The following is a 23,093-nucleotide window of genomic DNA, read 5'->3' on the forward strand; positions in this document are numbered from 1 at the left end:
ATACAATTGAACTGATTTGACTTTGCTGCTCCTGGAGTTTCATTGCTTTTAACCTTGGGATGTAATGATGGTAATGCCATGCTAAGTGCCTCTCCTACCTGGGTTTGACTGCTCAAGTAGGGCACCCATTCTTGTTAGCTGAAAACGGCACTGATTTGCAGTGAGAGGGGAAATAGATTGAGTATGATTAATACCACTATGAATGCAACTTATTTTCCTGCAAGACTTTTGAAGGTGGTAGTCCTCCAGACATATTTATTTCTTCATTAATTGTAAGCTCGTGCCCAAAAAGGGCTTGGATTTCACAACCCATCTCCCCTAATAACATCAGCCTAAAGCCCCTACTCCCTCCTTTCCCCAGGCAGACTTGAATATGCAATGCATTAAATCTGGGGGCAATTGTTCTTCTCTAATGAAGGTGCAGAGGGAGGAAAATTTTGCTTTTCCTAGCAGTGAAAGGCAAAGAAATTAGAGTTGGTTAGTGAAACTGTCCATACTACAACTGGGAATACAAATTAGAGTCCTCAGCTTTCCATATATTATGTTTCCTACCTTATTTCTTAGATGTTTTCCAGTGCCTCCTCATGTTACCTGCTTTGACTCTGACTTGGAAAGAAGCTAGGAAATGCAATGAAGTTTGAGAGTCTTTATTATGATTTGGCCATTCTCAGATTGAAGGTTTTTAACAGAGGCACCAACTTCCTCCATAGATGTTGTGTCTGAAGAGGCCATTGTTTGGATCCACAGGAACCAGTTATTATGACCTGCTTTTCAGCAGAACTACTGCTCATTGGCTATCTGGGGCATCTGCAAGGACATTATATACTCTGGAAGGGGCTTCTCTTGACACAGTGCAACCTAAAACCTCAGGTCTTTCCTACAAAATCTCAGTGTGAGAGATGATGAGGTCTTTGTTTTATTTGTCATCCTGTGAAACATAGGTTAAGATCCAGGTATTAACATTTTTTGAGATGTCTCTGCCTGAATGAAAGTGCAAATGAGACATATGCCAAAGTCAACAGGATTTATATTTAGCAATGAGTGTGAGGTAAGAGAAGGAGACATAGAAAGGGGGAGAGAAGCAGAGTCACCAAATAAGTCACCACTACATGGATTCTGATGGTATCAGTCCCGATCCATCTGGGTTGGGGGAAACCCAAGAAACACAGAGTCCACCAGGTTTACATTAGTTCACAGTCAGGTGAAAAAGTTGAGGTGTCTCCTGTGGAGCAGGGAGTCTTACACTAGATTATGTTAATGCCTTGGATCATGGGACACTTCAGGAACCTTTAATGGTTTATGACATCTTCAAAGATGTTACAGCTGCCTCTTGCATCAGCAAAGTTGAGTCAATTATGGCTCCTTAGCAGGGATGAACACCTTCAGGCTACGTGTGAATACTAGAAAACCACAATTTGTCATGGAATAGAATGGATCTGTTCAGTGTGAAGCACTCCTATCTCCACTGCTTTGCTGGACACAGATGAAATACACATTTTTACTAGGAATTGAGAGTAATGTGTCAGCAACCTTCTGTGTTGCAATGCTGCTCCATACTGAAAGGAACAGCAGGTCAGAGATTCCAGTTCAACACATTACTGGAAACAGAATCTCTTGGAAAAAAGCCTTAAATACTCTGGCAAAAGCTTTTAATGCCCCAAATTCAGCTAACAGAGACTAGCCATTAGTTCAAGTGGTTCAACTATATCTATATTGATATTGCTTTGGAGCAGGCACTTGATGGGCACATTTTGGTTCACACTAAGTAGTAAATAATGAGTTGTATACAGTCAAATGACTGAAGAAGTTTAAACAGAACATATTTCAGTTGTCTTCTGTGATGTGTACCGATTCCTTCCATAAAAGACATACTTTTTTCTTTTAAGTGTAATGAAAAAATGCATAATATTTTTATTATTTTCTTTTGCTTTCCAAGGCACTATTGCTCATAAGAAAACTTTGGCCACAGAATTTTGATTACTAGATTAAATACTAATTGCATTTTAATTTTTTTTTTACTATTTACACTTTTACTAGTTTCAGTCACAAAAGCTCTCAGGAGCTTTTTTTGTGCAAATGTCTTGCTTAGCGGTCTTAAGTTCAAAATCTCTAAAAGTGCAAAGCGTATTTCTATTGCACTCATTGAATGTTGTCAAATTTAAAGAAAATGATCACATTTAGATTTCCTTTTGCAGACACAGATTTCTAAATCTATTGATTCAGTTCACTAGTGTGCAAAAGACAGGATACCTCTGCTTTGCTAGTGTTTGGAGAAGGTGTCAATGGTGAATATTTTAGAACAGCTGGATATCCTTCAGTATGCAGCACTGAAGGCTAGGAGTGAGGACTTTAAATCCTGATTTGTGAACAGCCATAGCTTCTCAGCATATTGTTTCAGTGAAATTACAGGACTGCTGAATTTTCCCTTAATGATGTAAAGGTTACAGTTCTGATTAACCAGCACAGAACAAGTCACTCTGAGACACTGGAACAATTGCTGTTCTCAGAGAGAAGAGTGGATTTCATTAATAATCCAGATGGAAGCAAGAGAATGAGGTAGTAATTGCCAAGACAATAGGTGTTCATGTGATAACATCTGAAAATCTTAAAATAAAGATGAAATCAGCACTTATTCTGCAAAGTTGACAAGAAATTGCCAAATATAGATGCAGATGTCAAATTATCTGTTTGCCTAGAAATAAGTAATCCATTATCAGAGTCAGCATCCCTAAAATACAGTGTTTAAACTTGGCAATGTTGTCATTTCCTAGTGGGCCTCTCAATTATCTACAGAAAGGTATTTTGATTTAGTTTTTGGATGTAAAATACAAATTCCTTAAGGCAGTATTTTTCTGCACAAATTTTGGCTGCTAAAATGCAAAGTTGCATGGGTAGCTACACTCACACAGTTACTTAAGCACACATCTTTGTTTTCATGGAGGAGGTAGTGATTTCTTTTCATATGGCATAAGTTAAAAAAGCACACACAAGCTAATACCACTGACTTTCCAAGATGTAATTCGATGACCTTCCATTTGATGTAACAGTGCTCCTAAAATGCATTGCTGCAAGAAAAATTGGGAGAGGGGTGGAAATTACAAGCCCAGTAAATGACTGACCTAATTTCTAAGCCAACAATAAATTTTTTATTGGTAGAGGAATACCAAGCATGTATTTGCTGAAACTGTTAGATGTGTGATATGCTGTCACAAAGCATCGAAGGATTCTTGTCTGTGTCAATCACTGAGTCATTCCGAGGAGCCACACAAAGCTGATCAACTACAATTGCTATTTTAGGGATGCTATCTTTGTAACTGAATACATTTTTGAATGACAAAATACAAAAAACACACTAGGATAGAGGATGCAATTTTTAAAGCCCTCTGATAAGGCTTCTTTTACTACTCTGAGGGAACTCCAGACTAATTCAGAATTTTCTCAAATCTGCTGTTGATTAATTAGTGGAACTGGAAACACGTTACACAACACTTAATTAGGACTGAGCTGAACCTGCTGATCAAGGAAGTGCTTTCTTAAGTTTCATAATGCATTTACTGTTGTGAGGATTTTGAAGTCAATTCAAAGCAACTATTTCCAAACCACTGATAGTGTCCAATCTGTTTACTTTCACACACCCAAAATTCCAGTCATTCATATTAAATATGAATGTTGTGCACCTACACTTTCTATGGACATCTGAACACCAGCACACAGCTATACTGGAGTGGCCACAGGTTATTCCAAATGCCCATGTAATGGAGAAAGCCAGCAGGAAAAGGTCATGTGAGACATCCAAGAGCAATGCAAACAGGACCAGTGCACCTCTCTGGCCAACTGAATTGAGCCCTTACAGGTAGAATGTGCAGGTGAAGGTCTTGCCAAGATCATAGCATACTTTCAATGCACATCTGTAGGGGAAGGTAATATTTTTAATAGACTGTCCACTATAATTGGAATAGAAGCCTTAGGACTAACTGAAGCTCTTACGTCTCCTATAAATTCACTTCTCTCATATATACACTTCTCATATGCAGACCATTAAAACCACAATTAAACTCCTGCAGGCATAGGAAGTTAAACAGACATTTTTCAGAAATGGAAGCATGACCTTTAACACCAATATTACAGCTACACCTCTGCACCAGAACAAGTCAGAGTTTGTCTTCCCAAAACATTCTGCAATCCAAAGGACTTTGCCAAGACGTACTGGGTATGAGGATGGGAAGTGAGATTAACAATTAAGCAGTAAGAAGGAAGAGAGGCAGAAAAATTGTTTACCCAGATTTTGATTTACTGAGTACAAATACTGGAGATGTTGATCACGCTTCACAAGACAGTTTGTGTTACAAAGATGTTGCCTGGAAGTGCATGGTAAGTATACCTCTATGATACATCATGATCCAGGAGGCTGAATTTGCATGGGTTTGTAATTGAACACCTGTAAGTATGTAATTTTTCTGGGACTGACAACTATAAGTATTTAATGTGTTTTGTGTAATGCATTTCACTTTTGTCTTTCTAGAAAGCCTATAATCATCCATCTACCCTCAAGAACCTGCAATGAGAAAAATGTATAAAATAGTTCTTTCTTGTAGGAGATCTGTTGTAGGCCTGCACACACTGAAATATTAAATTACATTTAACCAGCATAATAGTGTAGTAAGTTATGCCTTATAAGATTCTATGTAACTGTGTCTTAAAATAATGTGTAAATGCTGCACTCCATTTACTTCATATGGCTAGTAAACTCTTCAGCTTCATCATATCTGAAATATATATGTTTATATATGAACATATGAACCACACTTGTCTGAAATTTTTTCAAATGTGAAACCTCCAAATGAGCCTTAAATATGTGGGGCTTAAAAATCAAATAAAGCTAAGCTGCACTTGCATTATCTCATAACCCAAACTCATTTACTTGGTGCTGTCACATGTAAAAGGGAGATTTGCCCAAGCCCTCAGGATGTGATCAGCTGTCAGGGCCCCAGGAAAGCCTCAGCCCTGGTGCCTGGCCAGTCTGTCAGCATCCTGCTGCAGGGACCCTGCCCTGGGCATTCGGGGGCTCAGGACGTGGCTCAGGGTCGCTCCTGCTCCTGCAGCCGCGCATCCTCACCCGCTGCTGGCTGGCAGAAGCTGAGTGAGGGCGGCTGTACCCTGAGGCGGGCGGCCAGGGCAGCCCCTGAGATAACCTGGGGCTGGGCACCTGTGTCAGTGACTTTCCCCACAGCTGCTGACACGGGGGCAGGACAGCTCCCCTTCTCTCTCCTGGTTTTAAGCTGCTGGGAGGGTTATCAGCTGGGCAGGACACTGACTTCCCACTTCTCAAGAGTTTTGACAGAGCCTGGCTGTGGTGTCTCCACTGCACCCTGCATTTAGACCCAGAGATCGATTGTGTTGTATCTGGAGGTTGGATATGCTGACTGCATTCCACCCAGGAGCAGCAAGAATATTTTCCCCTGTAATTTCTGTATTGTTATCTTTATAGTCTCAGTCACTTTCCCACAGATGTGAAAAATATTTAAACGTAGCTGGCTTTAAGCATAGACACTGCATTAAGCCTGCTGAGGTCAGCACACTAATAAACATGCGCTTAACAGTTTGCAAAATGAGGCCTTTTGATGTTTTTAAATTTACTTCTGATTTAAATTTAGGGTCCTAGAAATGTAAAGTTAGTATCATTAAAAGGTACTGTTTACAGCCTTGCCAGCTAGACATAAACAGACTTAAAAATATTTGACATATTTACCATTTTAAATACAGTATCTTCTTTAAAATAAAGTAACCCTCTGTTATACTGCTGCACAGTTTGCTGTCACGCAATTGTTTCTATGTTGTTTCACTTTTCTACTAGCTGAAGCTTTCCCCCAAATAAACAGAGAAATAAATCAGTAAGTGTAGCAATTTCCATATTCAAAAGTCACAGCTGTAACTTAAAATGCAAAACAAAGCCACTTTACTATCAGTTGATGTTGCAACATCAATACCTAATGATGTTGCAACATCATACCTAATTCTCCTGGTTAGGAAAACCCCCGAAGTTAAGTGCAGGCACCTGATCATAGAATCTTAGAACAGTTATGGCTGGAAGGAGATTGCGAAGTTGGTCTAGTTAAAACTCTCCTGTTGTGGGTAGGGACACATGATATTAAGGATTATTTTCTCTTTTGGTAAAGCACACACTATACCTTTTTCTGACAGATAAATGTAATTTAAAGGGACAGGAAAAAAAAAAAGCCTAAACCAACACCCACAACAGAATTTCTTTTCTTTTTTTTTTTTTTTTTAATTTTGCATTAAAGAAAGAAACTTCATCAACATTGATTGTCATTTACAGAAAACATTCAAAAATCATGTGTGCATTATTATGAAATGCTAACAGTGTTTAACTAATAATTTACAGATCATGAAATAAGACAAAGATCTATTACATTCTAAAGTAATATAGAACCTTTTCATTTGACATGGATGCTGGTCCTACAAGATTCATGATAAAAAAAAAACCCTCAGTGGTCACTTTCTAAATGAATCAGGCTGTCTTTTTACTCACATACACATAAATCAGGTCAATTCTATTAAACAAGGGAGAAAGATCAGAAGAGAATTGCAGATGTAAAAATGCTGGATGAACTCCTGGCACTGTTGAAACCAGTGGAGTGTTTGCCACTAGTTTCAATGGAGCCAGACTTTTACCCAGTACATCATGATTCATTTGCAGTTCTGCTTTTTGCATCTACAAGCCAGTTAAGATACATGACAGTTATTACACAATTAGGCTTATTAAATAATAATAATAAAAAAATCACTGTTGACTCTGTGAGGCATTTGATTTTAGAAAGGAACTTTTATTTGTCTTTTGAGAGTGATTAATTTTTAGTGTTACTCATTATTTTATTAGATTGTTTATTATCATACTTCTTGACAGGCAATGTAACTCTTGTGTGTTACCAACAGTGGTAAACATGCTTACCAAATAAAAAACAGCACACCCCTAAAATTAAAATTAAACTGATTTACAACAATATAACTACAGCCAAGCACCAAATAGCTCAGGGCTTGGATCCTGGATCCTTAACATCTTATTTCACTCTAACAAAATGAACTGGAAATAGGATAAAAACATTAGATATTTGAAAGTGGGAAGTATATGAAAAATCATTTCTTCTCATAATCCTAAAAGCATTTTCAGGGATATTCCAAAAATATTAGAAAGCTTCATTTAAATCTAAATATCTATCTTAATTAGGTTTTTATTTTTTTTTTTATAAATTGGTAATCACAAAATACTAGCCATTAAAGTCACATTTGGATGCCAGAATAGCATCTAAGTACTTTCCTAATTATTTATGCTCCTGCCTGCATTACATTACAGCTGTTGATAAACTGGACATAGTTTCTTTTTTCCATTATGATCTTTAAAATGTGCATTTGGTGAAGATCAGTTATGGCTTCAGATTACAGCTAATAAGTGACCTGACCTCAAATCTGAATAAGAAATTAAAGGCATACAAAAATATTTTGCTCATTGGAAAGAGAGAAATGTTTCTATTAATATAAGTAATGTCAGAAGGATTCATAAAAGCCATATGCTGTAAGGAAGCATTATTTGCTCGAACAACTTTTCTTGAAATCAGTCAAATGCAGTCTGCAGGAATTATTATAATACTCACTTTACAGACTTGCTGGGATCATGTTTCACTGACAATCTGGCATTTTTTTCCCAATTATGTACAGAAGCATACACTAAATATCAACAGCTGGTCAAAAGGCCTTATCTATTACAATCAGTTTCCATAAAAACTGAAGAGTACATTACACTTACAGGAAACAAGTACATAATTTGCTCTTTGATGTTTTTTCTCTTTAAAAAAAAGCCAACATTACAAAGTCTTATGTTTAAACAGAGACATAGAAAAAATCAGTGTATTCACTGTCCCAAGTTATTTACAGCAAAAATTACAGAGACAGCATACATAGTATCAGACCTTTCACAAGCATATATTAAAAGTAATTACATATGAAAAAATATTTTATTTGTCTTCTACATTTCTACAATACATACTCAGGTTTTTTTCTTCTTGTTTTGTTTGTTTAGTTTTTAAGTAACTTCTTTAGTGTTAATCAAATGAGGCAGAGAGTGCAGTTGTAAAATAAGGGATTTTTTTTGCTGTTATTATTCCTATATTCATTATATCATCCATTCATTACAACTGAAGTAATTAGTTTAACATGGGAATTATATAGATTAGCATAAATCTCAAAATACCCAATGCATTTGATTTAGCTGAGTGTTGGTAACAGCTTAGAGTTCAGTTGTGCTTTATTTGTTGCCACAAGTACAATCACAGAGCCACTCCCAAAAGTGTACTAGAGATCACATGGCAGTCACACAAGAGGCAAAGACTATCATGGCTAGTTTACTGGCTATGCTACTCAGTGGCTTTTTAAAAATAAGTGCACAAAAAATCCCCATATACTGCATGAGAATGTGTGGTCCACACTCTATAGGGTTAAATGATTATTAGCTTTTTTTACTAACAACAAAACACCTTTTTTGCCTGATTCTGACATTGAAGTGACACATTAAAAAATCCACAAATGTAGTGCATCTGAATCTGAATCCCCAAAGTCAACAGCCTAATGTAGTTACTTTGACTTAATTAAGCTGTGTGTCTAATCAAGACAAGTATAAGTGCTTTTTTTTTTTTTTTTTTTTTCCAAATAAGCTGGTTTTATCTGAAACAGTTGTCAAGGTAAAGCTTGTTCTTTCCTGTTCTTGGTGCTTAACCATCTGCTCCTGCTTGTATTTTAATGCAGTTGCATTCCTGTTGCCCAAATAGCGGGCCAATATGTTCCTAATATTGAAAACTAGAAGCCATTTTTTTTTCAATATCTCCAGACAGAGTCATATATTGAATATACTTTACTGCTGTTCATGTATAGTTATAAACAAGGACCTCAGCATTTTCTTGAAGCACAAAAAGTTTTCTCAACAGCAGTATCTTCATTCAAAATTAGCAGCTATATCCAACAAATGAAAAAAAATATGCAAAATCACAATATCTACATTAGTTGATTTTTTTCTTTATGTTATTGTACAGAAGACCACGTGCAAAGCAAACAATTTCTGCAAGTACAGTTACAAAGAAACAATTACAATTTACTTATTGCTGCTATATCCAACGCTGTTTTCTTTCACTTTCCCTGTGTGCTGTGCTTGAATTGCGAGGACGATGAAATTATGCAAATGTAGTACATCATGTTACTGAACTCACTGTCAGCAGTATTATTCTCGCTGCCTGCAGTAACACCCAGGAAATACTCCTTTCCCGGAGCATTTTGTTTATTGCCTTATCATCTCAACAGAAATGCAACGCAAAGATCATCTGGAGGACACACACACAGCTGCCCCTGGACATTCAGCCTGACTTTTGAGGAGAGTTACTGATTTGTGAGCTACCACTGTGGAAGTTTTAGGCCTCTTCTTTTCACAATGACTCTTGTCTGCAGACTGAATACACAAGGGGCTTTTAGAGCTGCAAACAGCTGCTGGGATGATAACTTAGTGGGGCATTGTCACACAGTCATGCAGGGACAACACATGCAGGAACGATGCATGCAGGTACAATACAGCTAAGTGAGAGCATGAAGGAGAGGAGGAAGGAGCTTCCTTTCTACCATCTGGGTAGAGCTTCCCTTGCAGGTTGCAAGTACTGGTCAACTTTGAGAAAGAACGAAGATGAGTCCTTTACTACTCCAAGCCTCATTCACTAGGAGTTAGGAGTAAAAGGAAAAGGAAAGAGAGGCTAGATCCTCTGACCATAAGACTGAATCTTTTAATGGGAAGCTATCACGGTAAGAAGAACTTCAGTCATATGGACATGGCTCCTAGCAACCTGAAGGATTAAAATAAAAATTGCAATGGGACCCTTGGCAAAGAATATGATGGTGAAGATTCTGATGCATAGGGATGCTCTGCACCTCCTGAAGCTGTCCATCAGTCTTCTAGGTGGAGGGAGTCAAAAACCTCACATACTCACTGTGGTGACACAGTGAGCAATGATCATATTCAGAGCTGAAGAAAACCTCTTGGTTCAAGACATGCATTAACTTAATGACTGGCAATGTAATCCACTGCAATTTATCCTTCTGTGTGCATTCTTGTAATGACAGAAAATCTGTGGTGTAAACCTACAGATAAGCACATTTCAAAACTCTAGGAAGTGAGAGTACTTTTCACTGGTACAATATAACGTGGGGTAATGTTTTCTTGGTGTGAGAAAGGGACTAATCATACCATGGAGAAGTATTGCTACAGAGTCGTGGGCTAGCTATGATTTTGTGCATCCCTGAGAGAAAATGGTAGCTGTTAGCCACTTGCTCATGTTTACTTGTTCTTCACAGTCACTTCTCCATGTCCTAGCTCAGTGCTCTTGTCATTGTTAACAAGAATCACTTATTCCATGTCTTCATCTTTCCTCTTACATGCCTGCAGCAAGTCTGAATATGAGGTCATGTTAATGGTACATAAAGTGGGTACTTTGAAACTTTGTCTAAATTCAGTAGCTCATACAAAGCTTGCTTACATTTTGTTCCCAAAAGAACCTTAACATCATGAGAGTGATGGGTCAGTAGAACTCTGCTGACTGTGGAACAACAGGCAAAGTCTAACGGATCAAGCTGAGGAAATACTGACAGTGAATTCAGTTTATAGCAATGTTGCTTCTAATCATTGGCTTGAAAGCCTTGTCTGGGTCATGTTCATTTGGGCAGCTCAAGCCTTGCCCTTCAAAGCCTCTAACATTCTTTACCATATTATCACTGTTATATTTATAATTACTTTCAGTAATGAAACATCCCTGAGTGGCATAGAGTGCAACGTTTGCATCAAGCAGTGATTGTCATTTACGAAGTGTGAAACTTAAAGAGTAAAGATGAGGACAGGGCCTCCAGCACACTGTTCCTCATGGATGTCAGAGATAGGTTTTAGTTTCTAGAGTGGAGACAGAAGGTGCTGGGACAGGCTAGTAGGTGTAAATGCACTACTATTTTATGGCCAGGGAAAAGCAAACTGTTTTTTCTCAGGGTTCCATTTCATATAACCCAAGACATAGTGAATTTGACAAAAAAAAAAGTCTTTTGTGTTTCAGTTTGATCTTATGTGCTATATTCCTGGGATGTTCAAAAGACAATGACTGAAAATAGGAACCACCTTCCGGGCTGGACCTTAGATCTTCTGGAAACAGCACAGTCAATGCAGAGTTGGGAGGGAGGAGAAGGAATGGGGGAGCCTGAACATCTTTCAAATGACGTTTGAAGCACAGCTTCAGAGGGGTGGAAAAGTCAAGAGGGAAAGGAGCCATCAGCTCCACATCTCTAACTAAGCTGCCTGCCCAGTTTGTGAGGCTGCTGCAATCTTAGAGAAGTTCATACAGCCTTGTAGAGGGAGGCCAAGAGGCTAGCACACAGGAGCATCTTTGCATCCCCTTTGTGTAGAAGTTGTTATATCAGAAATCCTGCAAACTGTCCCAAAGGGAACCACACGACTACGCAAGCTGCCACTGTAAAACTGAACAAAGGAAATCGCATAACAAAGCTCATTTTCATGGGCAGCTCTGGTAGCTGCTCCACCTCAGCACCATAACTTGGCACAGGTATTGAAACAGCACTGGTGCTCAAGGTGCAACAGGAAAATAAACTGACCCCTGTGAAACTGGGCTGAAATGAACAACACAGAGCATGAACTTAAAGCATTTAGTAGAGTATCATCTGCCTTCTGCTCAACAGAGCTCAAAAGGGACCTCTTAATGCCAAGGGCCCCCAGTCTTGCTACCAGTTGAGCACCTTCTTGGCTGAAATGCCTCAATTTTTAGTGACTCTAGTTAGAGCTGAGTGTCTGACAACTTGCAGAATCAATTCATTAATGCTGTTCATTCACAAGCCAATCAAAACCTGTATGTTGCTTTTGGAAACAAGTTTCCCCAACTGAGGTGCCTCCTACTACCACGTTTCTTTTCTAGCAATTTCCATTAGAAGGAAATATGAATCTTAGAATTAATTCTTTATAAAAAGAGCAGACAAGAGTGATATTTACAACAAAATGAAGTCTTTGTGGTAGTATAATGAACACTGTACATCTGCTTCCTCAATGCCAAGGGCAATTTAGCATAATATAGTTGAATTACTGGAGAGCAATGCTAGAAGTAATAGATTTAATACATGCTTTAAATATGTTTTTGTTACAGGTTCCAGGTTAATCAATCATTAAAAAGATGTGTCTTATTTGAAAAGTTTGTCACTAAAAAAATCAACAAACATATCCAGTTACTACTGAAAGAAGATGTGACAAATTTAGTTTTAGATACTTATTTGAAAAGCTTCTATCATTTGAAAAGGTTCTACCATGGACTACTAAAAGCCAAAAAAAACGAAAATGAAGAACTAGTGGTGTGAATTATGAAGCTATTTACTAATCTTAATTCTATTTTATCCTCAAAAGTCAATGGATAACTTGAATATGTGATGTCCAATATCAATAATTTGAAATTATGATTCTAAGAGACTATGTCAGCAAAAGCAATACCAAAAATCCAGCCTGTGGCATGGGATCATTATATGTTGTTCTACACTCAGTCAATGAAGGGCAACAGAGGTACTGTACCTATGTGGCCAAGCCCAAATGACAGAAAATTAAACAAAATCTAATTGCAGTTACCACAGCACATTTCCATAAATAAATAATTTTTGAAAATGAATTTTCATTTTCCAAGTAAGCAAGACTACTATCTGCTCAAATCCTTTACTAATAATAACAAAAATTTGTATCAATGACAATGAAGATCTTGTATGGTGGGTATTAGAAGTTTTAGGATAAAAGCGAAGAATCCACTTTTATTTCTAAACTGGATATTTCTACCTTAGTGGTGTCTCACAAGTTACTTAACCTTTTTACTTTCATTTCCACATCTTTAAAATGTGATAATAATTATTACTGATTGGAAGTGATCTAAGAATAGTTCTTTACAGACTAAAGGCCTTGCAGGTAATGATTAGCCATTTTCACTGGTGACCTCTATTTAGTTATCTTGCCTGAGAAGTAATTCAAAAATCCCAAGAAGTGATTAGCTTATTAGAGAAGAAAACAACACTTTCAGGATGCAACACACAATTGTGAAGGTCTATTTATAAACATGACAAACCTCTTTAATAAGCAGCACTATGAACAGTATTATTTATTACTTATTCTATATTTCTATGGGTTGGCTAAATATATACTTTTGATATACTGCAAATGAATTTATAAAATATTTCAAACAGTATGTGTGTGTTCTTATGTTGGGAAATGAAGAAAAACACGAATCCCCTGCAATTAAAACAGCACTTCTAGAGTTCAGTGTAACTCAATTTTTCCCCCGATAAAACTTACATAAATAGTATGTAGACATTGCGTTTTGATATAAACATCAAATTTGGGATATTTTTCTTGGATTTGCCATACAAGAAGGGCTGCAAACAGGTATCTCACCTTATAAAGCAATGTCAGTTTTACAGTTAGAGTGGTATAAAGAAGCATCAAGAGAAATGCTTTATTACATTAATTGAAGACATTTTAAGATAGTCTCTAGAGAAATGTGCTCTGAATTTGGAGCAGAAAAGGTAACTTTAGTAACTGCTGTTCTATAGCATTAAGCAATTTTGAAGAGTATGTCACATTTGCAACAAAATTCTCACAACTAAATTTGCTGGACAGATTTTTTTCTAAGTTGCAATGGATCTGCACAGAAATATTTATTAGCTGAGCATTTCTAATTACTCTTGTAGCTGCTCTGGCATTGCTAAAACAGAACAAAAAAATTGTGATATTCTCTAGACTTGATTCTGCCACAAAATATGTATGCAAACTTGCAAACTGACTGATGGAAGGCAAGGGAGAGCTCCTCAAAGTACTTGAAATAGCCTGTGAATTATCTGCTCATGCAGAAAAGAAAAGCTTGAGACCAGAGCTGCACAAGGAATTAAGTTATCACTACAACAGATCAATTTTCTTCACCCACCCCAGGGCCCACCTGTGGGCTCCCTGTGACACTGCCCCTCCATGAGCCTGGCAAATGGGCAGGTCCTTTGTGCTTCCCCTTGCCTTGCCTCAGATTGCACTGGCTTCTGCACTGGTTTGAAATAAATAAACACATCTGCTTGTGATCCTGCCTTCACTTCCTTTCTTCTCTACTGCCTGCTTCTTCTGATTTCTGCTCTATGCCCTTCGCTGTCATCCCAGGAGGAGACTGTTCTGAAAAAGTTCACAATGGGTAAAAGTGGATATAGAGATGTAACAGAAATTGAATCCCTCTTTCATAGCTAAAACATCTGTGTTTTGTACTACTGGCAGAATGCAGATACATTAATAATTGCTGATTAAACTTAATTAATTCACAATACTAAGTCCATGGCAGCCTTCCGCTCCCCTCTGTGTTTGCCTTTGGTTTTGCAAGGAAATGCACATACAGTCAATTCAGAGACAGACAAAAAGAACGCTCCAATCCTGTGCTCCACTCCTGAAATGCATCTAAAATAAATCCTATATATGCATATATATATACAGTAATATACATACAGATATATACATACATATATGCATGTGTTTAAAACATACACAGATGTATGAGTGTAATGGAAACCATCAGTCCCATCTAGATGATGACTATCAGAAACAGTGACAATTACACTGTTGTTTGTAGTAACCACAGACTTCACTCACTTTTGACTTTCTTCCTCCTTCCCTCCTTTCCTTCCTCTTCAGAGTTACATTTTAGGCTTGCCATGGTTTTCACTGAGCTTACCACCTATCTTTCTAATGAGTTCAGCAAAAAACTGAAGCTACTTTTCAAAGCAGTATATATAAAACAAAATCATGTATGAAATCACAAAAATGTACATATGGGATTGTCTACATTTTTACTCCATGTTTCAGATACTTTACTGAGATCAGGTCCTATTATCTTCACTTTTAAATATGTTCTATCCCTGTAACAGTGAGAAAAAAAAAAAAAAATCCCAATCCTATTCCTCTTTTCACTAAAACCATCCAGACAAGGCTTTTGCACCATTGATACATTCCTGGTGTTAGATTTACACACAGTACACATGCATTACATTACATACATGTCAGAAGTGATCCTGTCATTACACATTGGCAGCTGACAATTTAACTCTGGCAAAGCAAATTTTGATTGCCCAAAGTAATCTAATACATTGCTTGGAGAGTAAGAAATACATGACAGCTGGGTTGAGCATCCTTTAAATGTAGGCATGTGATTTTAAATTATAGCATGTATGCATATAAAGCATACATACATATATACATACATACACATATATATGTGTATATATATGTGAATGTGTGTATCTTCCATATCTGCACCATAATTTCCAAGACAGCTACAAATTTCCACATGCATTAAACTATCTAAAAACATAGAACTAGGCAGTCTAATACGTGGAATTTTCTTAAATTATATTTTAACAATAAACAGCAAGAGTAATACTGCAAAGTACTGCTCTATTATCATGTATATCTACAATAAAATTCTAGGAACAGTTGTCTCCCAAAACATCCCCCAGTAAAAGTAAATTAAAAAAAAAAGTAAAACCCAGTGTCCTATATTTGTATATTCATTGTCAGTTCAAAAATGAAAAAAAAAAAAAAAAAGGAAAAGTAAACAAAAGAGCAAAAAGACATCCCCACTCAGAGTTGCATATTTACATTCTTCAAACTGTAGCGGTGAAAAATAATTCTATTAAGTGCAGGACATTCCTAGTGTTGCAGTAGTGACATTTTAAATAATTTCTTCATGAAAACATTTCTCTTTGTCTTACTAGTGATGCATTCCATGACTACGTGAAAATTCTATTATCCCCTTCACTTGCAGCCAGTTGAATCTGGATTGAAAAGCTCCTTGTATAATGGAGGAAACAGTGTGTTCACTATGTCTGGATGAGATTGCTTAAATACCTGCAGTTTCTCTCCATGCAAGTTGCAAAGTGCAGTAATTGTTGGTATCTTGGCTATTAACTGTAAGACATTGAAACAAACAAAAAAAAAAGGAAGAAGGTGGAAGCATATTTTGTATAAATTACACTTTCCAAAATGAACTATGTTAGCATCTTGCTGAGTAAGTGAAAGTGATACTCTAAGCTCCATCAAAACCCATCCACAGGAATAGACATTGTTTTTACTGTAAGAGCCTATAAACAGTTGCCCCCAAAGTTTTAACTAAGTGCCAAAAATGCATGAAACAAGGAACAGCCTCAATGAGCACATTTTTAAGGCAGTCACATTCTTTATAGGGTATGAATTAAAATTACTGGGATATTGAGTAAGAGGCAACAGGGACAAGAGTCAGATAAGCCTGACTTGGCAAGAACACAGTTCATTTCTTTTAGCTTACATTAATGTGACAATACTTACAGAAATGGCTGCAGAAAGAGAAGAGTCGTGCTTGAGGACTGCTTGGTATTTTGTTTAAAGAACTTACCTTTGTCAATGTCTCCTCGTCGAGGTGGTTCTTCTGAATAACATGCTGAAGTGCAAAGTAAATCTTTTCCTGAAGCTTCTGGACTTTCCTTGGCTCTATTAACCAGGCTCGATCTGAAAAAAAGAAAAACAAAAGTTAAAGAATGCACAGATGTAAGGCATGCGCATGGTACACGCAGGTATTGTGCTGGCAAGTATCCACAGGAATAATAAATCTCATGAGGAAAGACAGTCTTTCAGAGGCAAAGTGTCTTAACCCCTTAAAGGATCACCTGAACATTTAATTAACACATATAAAAAATACAGGAACACAGTGTTGGCTCTGCATCTATTTGTTTAAAACAGGATGCTAGGCATAAAGATGGGAACATAGCTCAACATTTTATTAATTTCTGTTGGTACAATCAGTGTTCTAATTTCATATTGGCTAGGTGATAAACATGTCATGTCATCTTAGTGTCTTAATACATAAATAATAAACTTACTGATCAAAACAGTTATTTGAAAATAAGATCTTGAATAATATAATTATTCGAACATTAATATATCTCATTATTTACTAGGCTAATATTTTGAGAAAAATATATTCTAAATAAAAATAAAAATGCTTTCTTCATGAGAATTTTTTTTCAATAATTCAAAAGAATAGTAAAGTGCAAGTTTCTCATTATTTAAAAATGTTCTCTTAAACAACACAAAATACAAGATTATCTGGAAGAATAACAGCTACACAGTTGTTTTTAAACCTATATGGCTTCTACTGGACTCAAACCCCACTTGCAGGAGGTTGTCCTTACGATCTGTATTTTCACAAGTCATAGGTTCTGGAGACAAACACACAGAAAGAGAAGTAGCAGAATCCAAGACAATCCAAACCCATTAATGCAGTGTGCTTGCAGCACCACAAAACCTTCTGTTTTCCCACACTGCAACTATTTTTTTCTCCCTCAATCCAGACCAATTCTTGGCTATAGATTTTAGCTTTCATATGGGAAATAGGAAGACTTCTTTTATCACAGGCCTGAATCTTCATGTATAAATTGAAAAATTCAGGAAAAACCCCTTTCACTTTTCTTTCACCTATTCCCCATCACTAAAATAAGTCACACGAATTAAGTTAACCACTTCAAAGAACACACATGCCACATAGGCTGGAATTGAGCAACATTTCATCAGAGGAGTAGAACAATTCTGCCATTTGTCTGACTGTCTCTAGGGAGGGGTGTATGAAGAGTTGATTTTCAAGTACTGGGAAAAGGGACAAAAACAAACCTCAGCTACTTAACAGATGATCAGGAAAAGAGAACAATATTTTGTAAATGTTAGAGAACTGTGCTCCCCAAAGGTAAACCAAGGGATCTGGTGCCATCAGTGGCCCTAGAAATACAATTACCTGAGAACACATCCACTTTCTACACAATAAGCACATAGTAATATTTAGACATCAGAGGTTAGGTGCCAAACTTTATGTTATAGCAAAACCTAGTCTTTAAGTAGTGTTAAATTAATGTCTATTGAGGCAGACTGGAGTTAGAATGATTTACCATAGAGACCAATCCCTAAAGGCTTACCTTTCTGTAATAAGAATAAGGTTAAAAATAGACTGAGGTGGCTGAAGGACAGGTTTGTCACTCGCCTGACATGAAGCATGCTGTATATTACACAAGAGTTTTTAAATTCATTACAAGAGCTAGGTAAACCTTTTTAATGGATGCTAAGTTTGTCTTCCAAAATGTGGTTTCTGCCACCTGAACAGCAACTGTAAATTTGGCTGGAATTTTAGAGGTAACTCTAGCTATATTCACAGAAGTGCAGGAGAAAGACAATAGATCATTGACCACTTTTAAAGGACCTAAGAAGCAGTGATTCAATAGTGTATTTTTCCTCTTGAGTTTTGAACTTGTCCATCTTCAAAGAGTATACTGTCCACTAGGCAGTATACAAAACAGTGTACAAAAGAAGATGAGAGGCAGCTCACAAACAGAAGAGATCTGCTTTTTCCAAAAGGAAGATGGGAAGAAGGAAAATGCCAAGTGAAAGTCTCAGGAGAGGGACTGGCACAAAGGAGCAGCCATGTTCCTGTCTTACCACATGCCTCTTTTGTACATTTGAAGGTGGAGATGCCTCTGTAGCCTTTACTGGATTTGTGAAACATTCAGCTTTTGAAATCCCAGATCAAGCTAGAGAATAACCTTGAAGCAGCATGGTTACATCCATCATGAAATGGAAAATCTAGATTTGTGCTGGATCAGATGGAAAATGGACGTGACACTGGCCTTTGCAATCTTTGCAAAACTACTGATGAATATTACTCATAGATGTTCTCAGGTCCCCTTACTCCTAGTGGACTGCTCTGGTTTCTATAAGAGGCCTAAACACTGAGATGAAAGCTGCAAGAATCACCTTTCAGGTTGTGACTTCTGCAGGAAAGAAACCTGAATATGAGTACTTCCTATACGGAATCTTTGTATGCTTGCATTAGTCAATGAAAGGACTGGTGCAGGGATTTCTGTGAAGCAGTGCTTAATTTTTAAATTTTTGAATTTGTTCCCATGATGAAACTCTTTATTGTGAAGAAACCAGGATATCAAGTGTGGAAGAAAGTATTTCTTTCTCTATTGTTTACTGTTACTGTTTTTGTAAGAAAATAAATGGCACATTTCAGCATCAGTTCATCCTGGACTATTTTCTCTGTCTTCTCACCCTCAAACATAGCAGCCCTGATGAAAGAGGAGTTATTTAGGGTTTTTTGTTTTGTTTTGTTTTGTTTTTTTTTAGCTAAAGCAATAGGAGATATTGTGTATCCTCTGGCTTGCAAACTACAGGGACATATGCAGAACTGCAGAAATTAATCAGAATTTTGGTTCTACCTAATTTTTCCAGCAGCTAACACCCTCTGCCACCCACCCAGCTTTGGTCTTTTCAGACTGAGAGAGGAATGATGGGCAGAGACCCATTGGGACATTACAAGTCTGCTGCCCAGAGAAACTCAGGATATCTGGGGGGGGGTAGTGCAGGGGCAGTTCTCATGCCTGCACACAGTTGGGACACCTTTGAGGTGGAAATTGCCAGTGTTTGGAGGGCTGCAGCATTTTGGCATAACCCCATGAAGAGTCACTGGCTTAACTATTTCACTTCTGAGCAGACGGTGGCAAGAACTGCTCAAAGTAGAAAAAAAAGAGTAGAGTCCTTTCAGTAGGTGTTGTTAATGATGAGAATTAATGTGTTGACACCATCTGTGATAGTCTAATTCTGACTAACATAATCTCAAACACAGATGTGCAAAAGCGCAAGGTGACCTAGAAGTCTTCAGCAGAAAAAGTTTGAAAAATCACGGTGTGTTTTTTTGTAAGGCTATTTAAGACGTTAGCCTTAGATGAAAATGTGTGTCTACATTCCCTGAGGCATATTTAAAAAACCCACACTAAACTGTGAGCTTGTATACTAGATCTACCTTCTGAGTCAACTTAATCACAAAACAGACCTATCCTCTGTGGTCAGCCAGCCATCACTCCCTTAAATGCACTCTTGCCTATGTAGAGTTATGATATATGAACACATGAAAAAGAGCATATCACACTTCTAATCACTACCTCTCAGCTGGACCTAAGTTCAGACAGGACTGCTCGCCAATTTTTACTGTTTGCATTCTCATTCTCAAGAAAAAAGCCCATCATAGTTATAGACTATATAACCTACTCAGGGTGGTGACTTTTTGCTCCCAGAAAAAGGTGAGAAATATGCACATTTTGAGTAACATGGTTCTTTTTACATGGCCAGCCTGCGTTTGTTGTCTGCACAATCCTGCTCCACGTTTGTTACACTTTGGATCAATCTCCAGTATATGTAATTCCTGATGGTATATTTGGGTAATTCAGGCATTCTTCCACTGTTAATACATTGCTTAACACATTGCTTAACATTATTTGATGCAGCTTATACAGCTATTCAGGTGTGCAGAAATAGAGGCGGATAAATAGTGAAAAAAAAACCAGTGTTTGGAATGAAAACTTACCTGGTGATATCAGAACAGCAGACGAAAACAAGGCAATCTCCTCCTCAGTCAGCTGTAAGGAACATAAATTCTTTGCAAAGTCAAATGCTTCATTTACCAGATCATCAGAACCTGCAGACCAAAGAGGACAAAACCAATGCTAAAAATCAGCTCTTCAACCAGCAGGGATTGTTTTGGTGTCAGAAAAAGTTGTTACTGAATTTCTGTACTGCTAAAGCAAGTGCTATTTATTAACTGTTACAATTCCACCTAACCTGAAAATGGCACTAAAATGTACTCTGAAACAAAAAAAAAAAATCAAGAATTAGGGTCAAGTACAAAAATTGCATAGACATCTTAGAAGAGAATACTCTTTTCCCTTGCTCTGAGGCAAGAGGTGGTATTTCTAAACAAATATTAAATCTAAGGAGGTGGAAGACAAGCCCTAAATAACTTTCATATATAATGTCACTAATTAACAGTACAAATGTTTATGAAAATTTGCAAAAGCATCATAAAGATAAAAAAATGAATCCAACAATACACATTCACAAATGCTTTAAACTTGTAAAGAAGTTATTTATGACACACACTAAGAAAAAAAAATGTATATGATATGATACTTGAAGGCAATTTCTCTCTTTGAGTTTGGTCTTGAATCAATTTCTGATAATATCAGTCTGATGAATGCCCAAAACATAAACACTTCACTATTAATATTTCAGGTAGCACTAAATATCATGTTGAGAAACCAAGTAATTTTTTCAGTACATGAATCTAAATGAGCTTACTTAAAAGTTTCAGGCGAAGCAGTATTTTCAGCAAGTTGCACCAGTTCATTATTTCAGACTCCTCATTACTGGGGCTAAAATTGCCTTCTGCAGGACACAAGTAGTGGGAGGGATTTGATACCTCAAGTGTAACAGTAGAGATAAACAGCTTGGTTCCTGCCATAAACTCATGGTTCATCAAAACAGAAGGCAAGAAATTTGGAAAACCCTTGATGTTCTCTTTTATTAGAGAAAAACACCTATAATTGCTAGCAGCTAACGGAGTCACCTCTTTTTTTCTTTTTCTGTTCCAACCTAGGCATTTGGAGACTTGGGGATTCAACATTTACTGGAGATTTCCACTGTGGATCACAATTCTTGTAAAGACAAATTTCTTGCAATGTGGCGCAATGCAGTTGGTTGGAAAAAAGAAGAGCAACATACCCAAAGCTTTAAACATTTGCATCCCTCCATACTTTCCTTCAAACAGAACAGTATTGTTAAGTGGGTTGAAGGCACGGCACATTCTCACCAAAACCACTTCCAAGCAGCCTAGCAGACAGACAAAAGAGTAAAGGTAACAGGTATTATTGCCTAACATCAGAGCACAGGAATCTCAAGAAGATATTTACTAAGCCATCAGTCATTAAAAACACTAGAAGGGACAGGCACTCTTTGAAGACATCTAGATTATACATCTGTGAATGCAAGAAAAAATATTTCTGCCTGCTTTGAGTATAGAAAGGGGTCATTTCTGGTCCAGTTTAATCACCTTTTCTATAGGCTGACTGTTTCATCTTTTGCAGAAAATTAGCAGCCTGGACTGAATCTGAATTTAGATCTTGGGCAAGTAATTTCAGTTTGAAATAATTTATCCTGAAAAATAGGCATTTACTGTAACTCATTTTTAATAATTAAACTTTTTTTTTAATAACAAAAATCAGCTTTGTTCAAGGCATATAAAAATCCCAGCTTATTTTGGCTGGACATGGAGAACATCACAAAGCACTTTTAGAAAGAATGTACAAGTTAAAGCACATCTAAGAGCACCCATAAAATACATTTTTCTTCTTGGTTGTTTTTATTTTTCTTTTTTACTGGTTGTTGAACAGAGAAAGAGACATTTATTTTTTACTCCTTATTTCCTAACTGCAAAAATATGCAGTAAGAAAAGCAGAAGAAAGAATTTTAAGATCTCTTAACTAAATCTAGATCTCCTGTAAGATGAACCTTGAATTTGAGGATTCTTCCATAGATATGCTTTTGAGAGAAAAGTCCTCATTTTCTAACTCCTGGTCAGCATTAACAGCAAAAGAGAAAATAAAACCTGACATATTTTTATATGCTACAGGTAAACAATGTTTTCCAACAGTAGAGTGAACTAAATCTTTTCCTGAAGGTGCACTTGTGTTGTTAGCTTTGCCAGTCAAATGAAATTTTCTGGGGGTGCACTGGCATCTGCAGAAAATTCAAAATTAGTATGAGATTTAAAAAAAAAAATTGTGCTATAACTCCCTTTTTCTAGGAGGTTGCCTGTGTGATCCCTGTGTCTCTGCATCATTTCCCTTTGCAGCAGTGCCTATTGCCAGAGCCCAGTCCCTCACCAAGACACAGTCATGGTGCTCGTAAAGCTAATGTTGTGGGTTTGATTCCACTATGGGCCACTTAGGAGCTGGACTCAATGATCCTTGTTGGATCCCTTTCACCTCAGAATAGTTGTTCCTTCCACCAGTGGTTTTGCCACTGAGGCCAGCTCAGTTTGTTGGAGTACGGTGTTAATATTGCCAGGGTTGTGGGT

The 23,093-nt window shown here is 37.2% G+C and overlaps 1 protein-coding gene across 1 annotated transcript in view; it reads right to left on the reverse strand.

The window, feature by feature from the left end:
• Nucleotides 1-8,724: 8,724 nt before the first annotated feature.
• Nucleotides 8,725-23,093, reverse strand: part of RORB (RAR related orphan receptor B) — a 129,213-nt gene continuing 114,844 nt past the window's right edge. The window contains exons 7-10 of the mRNA XM_021541521.2: nt 21,740-21,847; nt 20,547-20,657; nt 16,533-16,645; nt 8,725-16,069 (exon numbers count right to left, since the gene is read on the reverse strand). Of these exons, the coding sequence (XP_021397196.1) occupies nt 15,917-16,069; nt 16,533-16,645; nt 20,547-20,657; nt 21,740-21,847 (485 nt within the window). The 3' untranslated portion in view covers nt 8,725-15,916. The remainder of the gene's footprint in view (nt 16,070-16,532; nt 16,646-20,546; nt 20,658-21,739; nt 21,848-23,093) is intronic.

The sequence above is a fragment of the Lonchura striata genome, chromosome Z, assembly GCF_046129695.1.
Source record: "Lonchura striata isolate bLonStr1 chromosome Z, bLonStr1.mat, whole genome shotgun sequence".
NCBI classification, from domain to species: Eukaryota; Metazoa; Chordata; class Aves; order Passeriformes; family Estrildidae; genus Lonchura; species Lonchura striata.